Genomic DNA, 14171 nt, shown 5'->3' with positions numbered 1-14171 from the left:
AATGTACAAATGTGCTTTACACAATTGATGTATGTATGGATTGTGATAAGAGTTTTATGAGCCCCTAATAAAATGATTAAAAAAAGAGAAATATCTGCTTAATGGACATATATATGTAATGTATTTTGAGTCAGAAGAGTTTTTCGTGTGTTATGCAATTTTAATTCTTACAACTCTCTTATACAGGTAATATCATTGTGTTAACAAGTCAGCTGCTATAATGAAGAAGCTCAGTGGCTTCACAACACAGAATCGGATTTCTCTCTCATGCCACCGGTCGGTGTGTATTACTTACAGAAGGCCATCCATGTGGTGATTCAGGGTCTAAGGTTCCTTTCATCCTGAATCCTTTGTATCTAACTCGCGTGTAGAGAAAGTCGAGGAGGACAAGGGGGTGAGCCATGGGGAGTCATGGAGCAGACCTCAAAGGGAAGTGGGATCCATAAGTTACCTTCACATTTCATTGGCTAGCACTCAGTCGCATACCTACTGTAAGGAAGGGTAGGAAATGAAGTCCAGCTGTATGCTCCGGACAAGAAACTGGGTTGAATAAATAACTAGCCGGCCGCTTCCACGATTGACATTTTTCAGAGAATGAAGATTAGCCCCACCCCCCCAAAAAAGAATGTTATGGTTAGTAAATTGTGGGAGTGGGCTTAGAACCCTGATCAGCCTTCATCCAAAGCCACCTTCTCCCTTCCTGATCAGTGTCTGTATGTACCACTTTGCACAGCTGACAAATAGGGGAAATGGAGTTGTAGAAAGGTGCTGAGGAAGCGGAGACATAGTGGAGTCCAGTGGGATTAACTGCGGATTCATGTTCCTGCCACCGTTCAGCCCACACTGCCCTCTCCTTTCCAGAAGCCTTCAGGGAGACTAGACATCCTTCCACCAACAGCACAGAAGTCAACCACCTTTTTCATGTGTGGTAAGAATTGCGGGCAAACATCTACTAATCCAAAAATCGAATCCAATCTTTAACCTGTCCACATGCCTCCTCTCCTTGCATAGTCCAACTTTATCAAAAAGGCTGCTTAGGCCTAGTGACAGAGGCACCCACAGACATGTCAAGCAAGAAGCAAGGGCAAGGGGTGCGGGGCTTCATGCAAACCGACTGCCCATACACTTCCTTCCTGCCTTCTCCACACTGGCAAGCATTTTCCTTCACAAAGCCTGGGAGGGTAGAGAGCCAGATAGAATACTCCCCACCCTTTTCCCCTCAGTTGTCCCAATGTCTTGCGATGGGACTCCCAGTTCTCACTTGGGTCTCTGGGTACAGGTTTCCCTAGGCACGGAGTAGGATGGACAGCAGCTGGCTTCTATGCAAATACCTTGCAAGGAAATCCCATGTGGAAGATGTTTCTACACACTGTGCACATGGCTGCCCTTCTGCATGCAGGAACCTTTTTTAATGGCTTTGGGAAAGTCATAAGGTCATGAGCCAGTTGGTAGTTTTTTTCCTCTTCCTCATTAGATCCTGCTCTGATCTGTTCCATCAAACACGTTGTGTAGCCATGTGGAAAGGCACTTTTTGCTCTCCCCTGAACTTTTAGAATGCAAACAAGCAGGTCATCAACCCATGTGTTGTAATGTTCCAGCCCGAATCTATTTGGATAACCCGGCAGGGTCATGTGCCCTCTTGGAATAGGGCAAACAGTGTGTGCAGCCAGATTCCCAGCAAGCCCCCGGAGTGCTGGGACACGGAGAGAAGAGGGCACAGAGATAAGAGGCTGGGGACGGCTCTGGAGAAATCATCCCTCAGCAGTTAGAGGGAGGACTGTCGCATCATGAAACTAATCACCATCCTTGTCCTCTGTTCCAGGCTGCTCCCAGGTTTGAGCCAGGAATTCCTCTCCAAGGAAGTTGACTGCAAGAGCGAAGGTGTTTTTGATGCCGTGGATGCTGCTCTGAAAAAATACAATGAAAAGACAAGTGGCAACCAGTTTGTGTTGTACCGGATTACCCAGGTCACCAAGATGGTGAGTGAGCTGTGTTTGACCCTGAGGTCACTTGGGATATGAACTGTCTCGTGAAGTCCAGGCCTTTGCTGTTCCCCACTCCACTACTCCAAGACCCGACGAGCTTAGGTAGAAGGTTACCCCGTGGGAAAGGCGGTCTGTGGTGTGGGAGAGCAGTGCAGGACCTGTCCTAGGGTCACTAAGGCTGGCTGGTAATCAGAGGGGACAGATGAAATGAGACAAAGCTAAGTGAAAAAGGAGAAGGGGAGCAGGGGGCCAAAAAACTCAGAGCTAAGGGAACAAGAGATCTAAAATTGATGGCGAGAGGGGCACAGAATGCCTGGTGGGAGTTAATCAAGGACAATGTGTCTGAGAGGAATTACTGAGAGCCGAATCAAGGGTGAGCATGATAGTGGGATAGGAGGAAGGTGACAGGAAATATAGGGAAAAAGTAGGAGGCAAAAGCTATTTATAGAGATATAGCTTTAAGCATGTATATATGTAAATATACTAATTTATAATGAAAGAGATAGAGGCCAATGTACATATAGTTATATGTTACGTATTAAGATAGCAGATGGACTTTGGGCTTCTACTCAAGGCCTCCCTAAACACAAGAACACTTTGTTCCAATAACCTGGCACTCTGTGATACGCACCTTCCCTACACAATCGCTGAAGACAAAATAGGTACATAAGCAAATGTGGTGAAGAAAGTTGATGGTGCCTGGCTATCAAAAGATATAGTGTCTTGAGTCTAAAATGCTTGAAGTTAAACAAGGGGCCACCTAGCAGGAAAGCAATAAAGCCCACATGGAATAAGCACACCAGTTTGTGTGATCATGAGATGTCAACAGGGTCAGTTATCAAGTATCAAAAGATCTAAAACAAAAAATGATATCGACGTGAAAGAGGGGGGTTGGAATGAAGACCTAAAGCCTATCTGTAGATAATTGGACATCCCCCCTCAGAAAGGTTACAAGGGAGGGATGATTCAACCAGGGAGCAGTATAGCACCGTCGAAACACACATCATTCCTCTAGTTCCTGAGTGCTTCCTCTCCACCCCACTACCATCACCCAGTTCTACCTTACAAATCTGGCTAGACTGGATGGAGTACACACATTGGTACAGATAAGAGCTGTAGACACATGGAATTCCTGACAAACAAACCCCCCAGGAACAGTAGTGGGAGTATAGATATCATGAGGGTAGGGGATGGTGGGGGCAGGGGAAAGGGGGAGAAAAGCGGAACCTATCACAAGGTTGGATATATAGCCCCCCCCCTCGGGACAAATAACAGTAATGTGGGTGAAGGGAGACAACGGACAGTGTAAGATATGAAATAATAATATATAGTTGATCAAGGATTCCCAAGAGTGAGGAAGGGAGAGGAAAAGAGGAGCTGATACCAAGGACTCAAGTAGAAATGAGATGTTTTGGAAGTGTTGATGGCAATTTATGCACAAGTGTGCTTCACACAACTGAATGATGGATTGTTAGAGGATTAGTAAGAGCCCTCCCAATAAAATGGTGTTGTTTTTTTAAAAAAAAAGCTAAGTGGAATAAGGACAGACCAGAATGGGAGACACTGGCACTCAGGCCGGCTGCCACAAGGGGATTCCTTACAGCCACTGCCGCGGAAAGAGGAAGATGTAAATGAGGCTTCAAGCGCTGGGAGGGGTCAGAAGTGAGACTGACCAGGGTTGAATGCATCACATTTTACAATGTTTTGGTTCCTTCTAAGTCCTTTTCAGCCCCGCAATGAAAGCTCCCGGCGGGGTGCATGGCACAAAGAAGTGCAGGTGTGCTAAAGGTTTGTTTCAATGAAGTTCACCATCAAGGGTTATGTAGTGAGGGTGCGAGCCGAGTGTGAAAAAGCCGAGGGGACACTTGTTTTCTTTTGTCTGAAAGTGAAACCATGCCATTTTGTTTCTCAGATTAGCGTGCTTCTGCGAGGGCTGCTAGGCTCCCAAGTTCTAGGTGAGACCCGAGTGGCTCTCTTCCCTTCTTGGGGTCCTCCAGCGACCTTTTGTTGGTTTTGTCTTCATTTGTTGATGGTTATGACACGGGGTTGTTTGCTCGAAAATGTCCATTTACCCTCTTCTTGACCGCGTGCTTCCCTGTGTGGGCACGCAGACCACCGCCTCCGATTGCTTTATAGACCTGAAGGATTAAAGCCTGACAGAGTTAGAGAAGGAGCCTCGGAGAAGACACGGGGTGCCTTTGCAGTTACTTGAGGCGGTTACGTTGTGTGGAGTCTGGCCCTGGGTGTGGGGACATCAGAGGTCTGGGACTGGCGCTGCCTTTCTTTGGATGCCAGATGGCCTGAGCCTTCCTGCCCTGTCCTCTGGACCCTGACTTCTTTCATCTGCAAAAAGAGGGCGTAGGCAACATCCTCTCTCAGTTCTCTACTGTTGCTGACATGCTAGGGTAGTGCCTCTCACAGGTCACTATAAGCCAGTACTTTGAAACTTCACCTTTAACTTTGAAATTCATTATCTCATGGCCTCCGGGCCTTCAAGTGGGGAGGCAGAAAGCAGATGCATTCCTAAAACCCTTCCATTACCCCACTGTTCATGTCATTTTTACAGCAAAATAACTCGTGGCACATATTTTTTTCTAGTTGTAAAAATCACACATGTTTGAAGAGCAAATACATTTCAGACGGGAGGGAGGAAAAGTAATACATGCTTGTCTAAAGGAAGTCAGACAATACAGGAAGGTTTGTTTAAAGAAGCCAGGGGAAGTCTAGCACTGACAGGCCAGCTACTAGCAGCTTGCTGCACACGCTGCCAGATGTTTTGAGAATATATATATATTTGTTGTTGTTGTCCTTGTTGTTGGGTGCCATCAAGTTGGTTCTGACCCATAGCGACCCTGTGCACACAGAATGAAACACTGCCCTACCCTGCCCCATCCTCACAATTGTTCCTCTGTTTGTGTCCATCCATCTCCTTGAGAGCCTCCCTCTTTTTCACTGCCCTTCTACTTCACCGACGTGACGTCCTTCTCCAGGGACGGGTCTCGCCTGGCGACATGTCCAGAGTATGTAAGATGAAGTCTCAAGACCCTTGCCGCTCAGGAGCGCTCTGGCCGTCTTTGTTCCGAGACAGACTTGTTTGTCCTTTTAGCAGGCCATGGTGCTTCCTATATTCTTTGCCAGCACCGTGATTCAAATGCACCGATTCTTTCTCAGTCCTCCTCATTCAACGCCCAACTTTCACATGCATATGAAATGATTGAAGAGACCATGGGTTGGGATAGGCACACCTTAGTCCTGAATGCAAATAAATGCTTTTTAAAAATAATGGACTATATTAAGGGTTTGTGAGGGTGACAGGGCGGGGGAGGGAAGGAAAAAAGAGGACCTGATATCAAGGGCTCAAGAAGAAAGATCATGTTTTGAAATTGGTGATGGCAATATTTGTACATATCCCACTGATATAATGGATGTATTGACTGTTATATGTAAGAGCCGCCAATAAAATAATTTATTACTAAAAACAAATAAATAATAATGGACTAATACTGTGATTACTACTTTAAAAATATGTATTTGGCAATAGACTGTGTGAATGTTTTTTACAGGCAAATCTAGCTTTCAGTGCTCCTTTTAAAAAGATTGTTTTAATGGGGGCTCTTACAGCTCTTACAACAATCCATACATCATTGTATCAAGCATATTTGTACATATGCTGCCATCTTTATTTTTTAAACATTTATTTTCTATTTGAGCCCTTTGTATCAGCCCCTCTTTTCCCCCCTCCAACCCTTGTGACCCCTGGATAAATTATAAATTATTATTATTATCATATCTTACACAGACCACTGTCTCCCTTCCCCAATGGTTTCTGCTGATCACCCCCTTGGGGTTGGGGGTGGTTGTGGTTATGTGTCTGTCATTGCAATCAGTGCCCCCTTCCTCATTACCCCACCTTCCCTCTACTCTCTTGGTATCGATACTCCATTTCTGTTCCTGAGGGGTTTATCTGACCTGGATTGCATGTGCCGTGAGCTCTTATCGGTACCAGTGCACATGCTCCAGTCTAATCTGACATGAGAGGCAGCACTGGGCTCATGATATTAGGGAGTGAGGAAGCCTCAAAGAACCAGAAGAATATTGTGTGTTTCATCGGCGATTTACTGCACCCTGGTTGACTCACCCCTTCCTTAAAGAACCTTTTGCCTGGCATCATTGAGTCAAATCAAAATCAAGTATTTATAACAACACCAACTCCCACTCCAATTACATGTTGGATGGATGAACAAAGATATATTTGGTTGTTTTTCCGCAGGATGGCTCTGATACGTTCTATTCCATAAAGTACGAAATCAAGGAGGGTGATTGTCCCGTTCACAGCGGCAAAACCTGGCAGGACTGTGACTACAAGGAAGCCCCGGACGCTGTAAGTTGCTTGAGGGATTGCTCTGTCCCTCCAGCAGGTTTCCTGGAGCCTGCCCAGCTTTGGTACTCCTGCAGGGAATGGTTCATGTCTTGAAGTCTGCTTGTGAGAGGCACACAAACGCTCAGACTGCATCCAAGACAAATGCTTGCGAGCTATACTCTGTCGTAGACAGAGAGGGGTGGGAGGTCTCCGGTTAAAAATGGAGGAAGACGCCCTCCCTGAGAAAACCAAACCAGTCACGTGGGGTCGACTCCACATAGAACTGCTCTCGTGACCTTTCAGGAGCACATCTTCAGGTCTGCCCTCCAGGGCGTGGTCGGTAGGTTTGAACCTGTTCAATAACCATCATTAAACCTGCTGCAGCTTATTGGTGTGAACCGTTTTCATCCACTGCAATTGAAAGGTGAATCAGAATAGCTTAGCAGTTAGATTCTGAGACACTGTGTCTGTCTTGGTGCAAAGAAATATCTCCAGGGCTTAAAGACTCAAGGGATAAAACCTCACCATTTATATGGCCTCTCTTTCAACATTTCACAAATATCAGTGGTTTATAAAATAATCACCATTAGACTAGCAATGTGTTAATTCATGTGTCTCAAACTCTACTGGAAATTTTTCCACACATTTAAAAAGAAAACCCAAATCAAACTCACTGCCACATGGAGACGATTTCAGCACATACTGACCCTCTCTCTAGGTCAGGATAGATCTGCCCTGATGGGTTTCTGAGACTATAACCCTTTATGGGAGTAGAAAACCTCATCTTTCTCCCATAGAGCAGCTAGTAGTTTTGAACTGCTGCCCTTGAGGTTAGCAGTCCAACGTGTAACCACTGCACCATAAGGGCTCCTATATTTAAAAGGAAAATTAAGTTTAATAACAATCTAGGTCAATTTCCTCACTTGAAAGATTAAGGCAAATGGTCTCTCTCTCTCTGTCTTCTTCCTTTGTAGACCACAGGAGAATGCACAGCAACAGTAAAGAAGGGGAGTAGAAAATTCATCGTCTCTACCCAGAGCTGCCAGATTACACCAGGTACCTGCTAGCTGCAGTCAGCACACCAACCTTGACCATTCCTGGCTTTGTTTTGTTGATATGACAAGAGCAACCAAGGCCAGACCCTGCCCCCTGCTGGAGGGCAGCAATAAGAATGACAGTTGCAGCGGTGGGATGAGAGGGTCCTGGAGAGGTTGCTGGAGCAGTAGGACCTGGAGGTTGGGGCCAACCTCATGTCAAGTATCCCCTCATCATTATTCTCCAATGCAGTGGTTCTCAACCTGTGGGTGAGACCCCTTTGGGGGTCGAATGACCCTTTCACAGGGGTCGCCTGATTTATAACAGTAGCAAAATTACAATGATGAAGTAGCAACGATAATAGTTTTATGGTTGGGGGGTCACCAGCACATGAGAAACTGTATGAAAGGGTCGCGGCGTTAGGAAGTTGAGAGCCACTGCTCCAACCCCTTTCTCCCTAAGAACACCCAACACCTGCCCTGGGTTGTAGGTAGCACCCTCCAGTGAGAAATCATAGATTTGGAGGTCAGACCTAGCGGGAATCTTTCCAATCATGTTCGCTTTCATATCCCTGTCTGTCAGAGGAGCCCAAGGATCCCTGTGGGATAAACAGGGGCTGCTAACCACAAGCCACCCGCTGTCCCTTGGGAAAGAGATGGAACTGTCCACTCCTATAAAGACTCAGGGTTTCCAAGACCAAACGTTTATAGGAGCAAACAGCTTCCTCTTTCTCCTACTGATGGGTTTGACCTTGGAGTTAGTATCCCAGTGCCTAACCAGGGGTGCCATTCATGCTCCTGTGGCTGTGATAGAAGGGGGAGTGCAGTAATCGCCACTTCAAAGGATTTTTGTGAGATTGAAGCAGGATCATACATCAGAAAGTACAATGTATAAGCCCATTGCCACCAAGTCAATTCTAAACATCAAAGCAATCATGGCTCACTTGGATTAGCACTGCTGAAAGCACTTTACATGTCTTAATGTATTGAATCTTTACAACTCTTTGAAGTAGATATTAATATCCATCCATTTTACAAATGTGGAGCATGATTACATAGTTTTTTCAATATCCCGTAACTGGCAAGTAACTTGGAGCCCTGATGGCAGAGCGGCTGTGTGTTGGGTTGCTAAACGCAAGGTCAGTAGTTCAAAACCACCTGCTCCTATAGAGTTGTCTTTGAAACTCACAGGGGCAGTTCTGCTTAGTCCTATTGTGTTGCTGTGAGTCAGCACCTACTCAACAGCACTGCGTTTTTTGAGCAAGTCACCCCACATTCCTCTGTCAGTATGTCTACTGCTGTACCTTGCATGCCGCTGTATGCTGGAAGCAACACCACTGGTAGTTTGCAAACCAAAGGGTTACCATGGTAACAGCATCCAGACTAAGAACAGACTAGGATGAAGAAATTAGCAATCCCCTTCTGAAGGATGAGGCACTGAAAACCTTATATATACCAGTGGAACCCCGTGAGACATCATGTCAGAAGATGAGCCCCTCAGGTTGGAATGACCTCAAAATATGAGCGGCCTCTTCAAAGTAAAGTTTACTTTAATGACACAGATGAAGTGAAGCTTTCGGGACTCTAGTTCAAGCGTGGGCATGACTCAAAATGAGAAGACAATGCTGTAAAAAAAAAAATACATTGGAGCATAAACCAAAAAAAACCACCCAAGCTCGCTGCCATTGAGTTAATGCTGACTCATGGTGACCCCTGTGGGTTTCCAGGACTGTACTCAGCCCAGTCTTTCTCCCGAAGAGCTGCTGGTGGTTTCAAACTGCTGACCATGCAGATTGCAGCCCAATGTGTAACCACTATGCCGCCAGGGCTCCAATTGGAGCATAAAAGGTACAAAGTATAATTTTCGGAAAACTAGAAGTCATTGAAAATGAAATGGAGCAAATAAAAATCCGTATTCTAGGCATTAGTGAGCTAGAAGGGACTAGTATTGGCCATTATGAGTCCAACAATCATATGTTTCAATATTTCTGGAATGATAAATTCAAGAGGCATGTCATCCCACCAGTCATTTCAAGATCTATCTGAAGTACAATGCTGCCTGTGATAGGATAATATCAATATTCCTATAAGGTTGTCCAATTAATACAACTATTATTCAGTTTTACCCCAACAACTACTACAGCCAGTGATTTTTAAAAAATTGCAATGTTCTACCAACATCTTCAGTATGAAGTCAATCAAACATGAAATCAAGATGCAATGGTAAGTTACTGGTGATTGGAAGTCAAAAATTGAAAACACAAATGAAGGATTGTTATTTGGAAAAGATGGCCTTTTGATAAAAACAAAGCTGGAGATTGCATGGTAGAATTTTGCAAGACCAATACAATAGCTTTTTCATTGCAAATCTCTTTTTTCAAAAATACATATGGTGACTATACATGGAAACTTACCAGATAATATGCACAGGAATCCATTGAGCATAGTGAAGCTCAATATCAGCAGCCCAAGCAAGGCCATCATCTGATTATGGAAACAGACCATCAATTGCTAATATGTACGTTCAGGTTGAAGCTGAAGAGAATTAAAACCATTCCACGATCTTGAGTCTAACTTACCTGAATTTAGAGATAATCCCAAGAACAGATTTGACACACTGAGCATTAGTGACAGAAGACCTGACTGGCTGTGGAATAACATCAAAAACATCACATGTGAAGAAAGCAAATGGTCATTAAAAATACAGGAAAGAAAGCACGGAACAAAGTGATTGTCAGAAGAGACTCTGAAACTTGCTTTTAACTAAAGCAAATGGATGAAATGATGAAGTAAAAGTATACTGTATATACTCATGTATAAGCTGACCTTTTCAGCACATTTAAAATGCAGTTTTTGTGGTAAAATTAGGTACCTCAGCTGATATTCGGGTTGGCTTATACTCAAGTATATACGGTATGTAGAACATTATAAAGGGCAACTGTGGTAGTTACATAATCTGGTGTCAATTGGAGGATTAAGAGTGTAGGGGTGGAGTCTAGCCTGTCAATCAGGATATAGCCAATGAGGCCTCTGTGTGGACATTGCCTTCTCCTGAGGATTCTGGGAACTCCTGTATTTCCTCCTTGGAGACTGGAGACACACTCTCTCTCAGTTCATTCCCTGAGAGACATTCCTGTGAAGAAGCCACATGGACCTACTCTGATGCAGCCCTGGGGGCTGGAGAAGCCATGTGGAGACCCCTGCCAGCGCTGAGATGCTTACAACGCCATTGGATCCACAAGATTTCACACCCACTGGCCTGTGAACTTCCTGCATTCAGTGTCATTGCATGTGTTTCCTGAGTCTGAAGAGGACTTTATAGATTGGTTTTGGACATATGGGCTTATATCAGATTTATGGACTTGATCTGCACTGGGCTGGGATGTTTTCTCAATATTCAATTGCTCTTGTAGATAAATATATTTCCTACACATGAGTGTCTTCCTGGATTTGTTTTTTTAGTCAATCCAGACTAACACAGCAACTCTAGAACACAAAGCATTGTAATGAAATGTTTAAAGTCAAGGAGTTGGAAAGCCAAAAAGAAAGAATACACTCAGCATATCTCAAGCTGGAAGAATTGAAGGGGAAAAAATTCAAACCTTGAGTTGTAATAATGAAGGATTCCATGGACAAAATACTGAATGATGCAGGAAGTATCTAAAGAAGATGGCAATAATACATCGAATCACTATATCAAAAAGAATTGGTTGATAGTCACCATTTCACTATGTAGCACATAATCAAGAACCAATGTATTGAACAAAGAAGTCCAAGGTCCAGTGAAGGCAGTAGCCAAAAACAAGGCTCCAGTAATTAATAGAACACCTATTGAAATGTTTCAACAAACTTATGATGCACTGGAAGCATTCACGAATGTATCTGGCCAACCAACGCAAACAGATCCATATGTGTGCCCATTCTAAGGAAATGTGACTCAGCAGAATGCAAAAATTATCAATCTCATTCATATTCTTTGCAAATAATATACTGTGGAGATCCTTCAGAAACTGATGCAGCAGTGCATCGACAGGAAGCTGCCAGAAATGCAAGCCAGATTCAGGGGAGGGGCATCCTTGGGATCCCGTTGATGTCAGATGGCTCTTGGTTGAAAGCATAGAGCAGCAGAAAGATGTTTACTTGCGTTTTAGTGCATATGCAAAGGCATTTGACTGTATGGATAGCAACAAGCTGCGGATACCATTGTGAAGAATGGAAATTCCAGAACACTTCATTATGCTCATGCAGATCCTGTCCATGGACAAAGAGACATTGTTTGAACAGAATAAGAGAACATTGCATGGTCTAAAATCAGGAAAGGTGAGCATCAGGGTTGTATCCTTTTACCATACTTATTCAATCTGTATGCTGAGCAAATCTTCTGAGGAGCGGGACGATGAAGAAGAGCCTGGCATCAGGATTGGAGGAAAACTTGTTAACAACTTTCAATCTGCAGATGACACAAGCTTGCTTGCTGAAAGCAAAGAGGACTTAGGCACTTGTCGATGAAGATCCAAGAGTGCAGATTTTCTTATGGGTTGCAACTCAATAGAAGGAAACCAAAAATCTTCACAATGGACCAATACGCATCCATCATGAAAAATGGAGAAAAGATTGAAATTATCATGGATTTCACTTTCCATGGAGCAGCACATATGTTCAGTCAAAAAATCAAACAACAACTAATTGAAGTGGACATTACCTTGAACTCACCTGTAGCAGATTTAAGGGACTGAAATACCCCCTTGGACTGAATACTGGAACACCTTCGGATGAGACTACGTAGGTGAGTGTTATTCCAAGGATATGGAGTTGGAGTTTGTTGGACTTTGATTTGGATAGCTTGCTTTGAGACTACCCAGTGAACAGCACAAGGTCACCATATATTTGCTATTTGCATACTCTCTCTGCTTTTTAATGGCATGTCTTAGTCTAGCAGGTATGGTTCTGTCTTTGTGAATGAATGTTATTGCAAGTTTCACCCTATCTCTAACCCTCACTGAAGATATGGGTGCTATAGCAAAGTATGATGAAGAAGATGGTACCTGAGGATCAGAAAGAATAGCACCTCGGGTCTTGATGGCTTGTCTTCAAATAAGCAGCGATCTAAGTGAGATGACTTAACCAAGTCCAAATAGAAGAAGCACTCCAGCATTTGTGATCCAAGGATAGTAATCAATAAAATCCAAGACTGGAGGGGGAAACAGGAGTAGAGCATAAAGTCTGACCACCAAATTTGCAGAAGACTATGGCTGACGAAGAAAGCCTAAAGTCCATTTGCAAAGTCCCCACTTGCAATAAGCCTCCAGTGAATCCCCTCTGACCATCGGCCAGGGGTGTGAATAGCCTTGCTATCAAAGTGCATTGGAAAGGGGACCGTAGATGTGATTAGGTTAAAATTTAACAACTTCTCATTTGTTCTATCTTTGGACCCACTTTATTTTTTTCCTAACAGTTTTATTGGCATGTAATTCACATATCATACAATTCAGCAGTTCAATCACATCAAGAAGAGTTGTGCAATCATCACCACAATCATTTTTAAAACATTTTCTTCATTCTTATACTCATTGTTCTTAGCTCCTCATTTCCCCTCAATTCCCCTGCCATCCCCTCAAGGAACCATGAGTCCAGTGACTGTTTCTATAGATTTACCTCTCCTGGATTTCATAGACAGAAAAACATTAAACAAACAAAACTAACCACCACAACAAAGTAAAACAGAGAAAAGCCTCAATCGACAAGAAAGCAGAAAATATTAAAAACTAAAATAAATTAAATGAATCTGAGAGGAGGTCACATGATAGGGTGCTAACTGCATCTACAACAATCCACTTTCTAATGCATTCTACAACTTAGCAAGTGCAACTTTTGGCCCATTTTAAATTTGTTCTAGTTTTTATTATTTTCTGTTATCTTTCCAACTAAGGTTTTTATTTTTATATTTTGTTGTTATTGTTTTGCTCAATATTTTCTTTTTGTCTTTGTATTATTTTTCTTTATATTATTAAAGGCAGGAGAGCCAAATCTATAGAGAAACTATACAGAAACTAGATTAATAGTTTCTTGGGGTTAAGGTAGGGGAGGTTGATGGGAACTGGGGAGCTAATAATAATGAGAATAAAAAGAAGAAAATGGTCTAAAAATTGATTGTGGTGATGATTGCAAAACTTTTTAACATATTTAAACTATTGAATTGTATGACATGTGAATTATATGCCAATAAATTTTCTGTTAAATCAAACGAAGTATTGCATTGGGCAAATCTGCTGCCGAAGACATCTTTAAAGAGGAAAGACATCATTTCAGGGTTGAGGTGAGCCAGACCCAAGCCAGGATATTTTCTTTTTCTTAAATCATTTTACTGGGGGCTCATACAACTCTTATCACAATCCATACATACATCAATTGTATAAAGCACATTTGTACATTTGTTGCCATCATCATTCTCAAAACATTTGCTCTCCACATAAGACCCTGCCATCAGCTCCTCATTTTCCCCCTCCCTCCCGGCTCCCTCATGAACCCTTGATAACTTATAAAGTATTATTTTGCCATATCTTGTCCTGTCCCACGTCTCCCTTCGCCCACTTTTCTGTTGTCTGTCCCCCAAGAGGAAGTTATATGTAGATCCTTGAAATCGGTTCCCCCTCTCTACCCCACCCTCCCTCAACCCTCCAGGTCCTGAAGGGATCATCTACCCTGGATTCCCTGTGTTTCCAGTTCCTATCTGTACCAGTGTACATCCTCTGGTCTAGCCAGATTTGTAAGGTAGAATTGGGATCATGATAG

At 43.3% G+C, this 14171-nt stretch overlaps 1 protein-coding gene across 2 annotated transcripts in view; it reads left to right on the top strand.

Annotated features, from left to right (window-relative positions):
• The first annotated feature begins 1685 nt into the window (after window positions 1–1685).
• KNG1 (kininogen 1) overlaps window positions 1686–14171 on the top strand; it is a 29867-nt gene continuing 17381 nt past the window's right edge. The window contains exons 1-3 of one of the 2 annotated variants that reach the window (XM_045296438.1): window positions 1686–1979; window positions 6256–6366; window positions 7320–7401. In XM_045296438.1, the coding sequence (XP_045152373.1) occupies window positions 1788–1979; window positions 6256–6366; window positions 7320–7401 (385 nt within the window). In that variant the 5' untranslated portion in view covers window positions 1686–1787. The remainder of the gene's footprint in view (window positions 1980–6255; window positions 6367–7319; window positions 7402–14171) is intronic. The other variant, XM_045296439.1, reaches the window with a different exon arrangement.

The sequence above is a fragment of the Echinops telfairi genome, unplaced genomic scaffold (assembly GCF_000313985.2).
Source record: "Echinops telfairi isolate 266 unplaced genomic scaffold, ASM31398v2 ScPeMD7_7407;HRSCAF=8445, whole genome shotgun sequence".
NCBI classification, from domain to species: domain Eukaryota; kingdom Metazoa; phylum Chordata; class Mammalia; order Afrosoricida; family Tenrecidae; genus Echinops; species Echinops telfairi.
The sequence above is the reverse complement of the archived record's forward strand: the minus strand, read 5'-3'. Positions and strand labels throughout refer to the sequence as shown.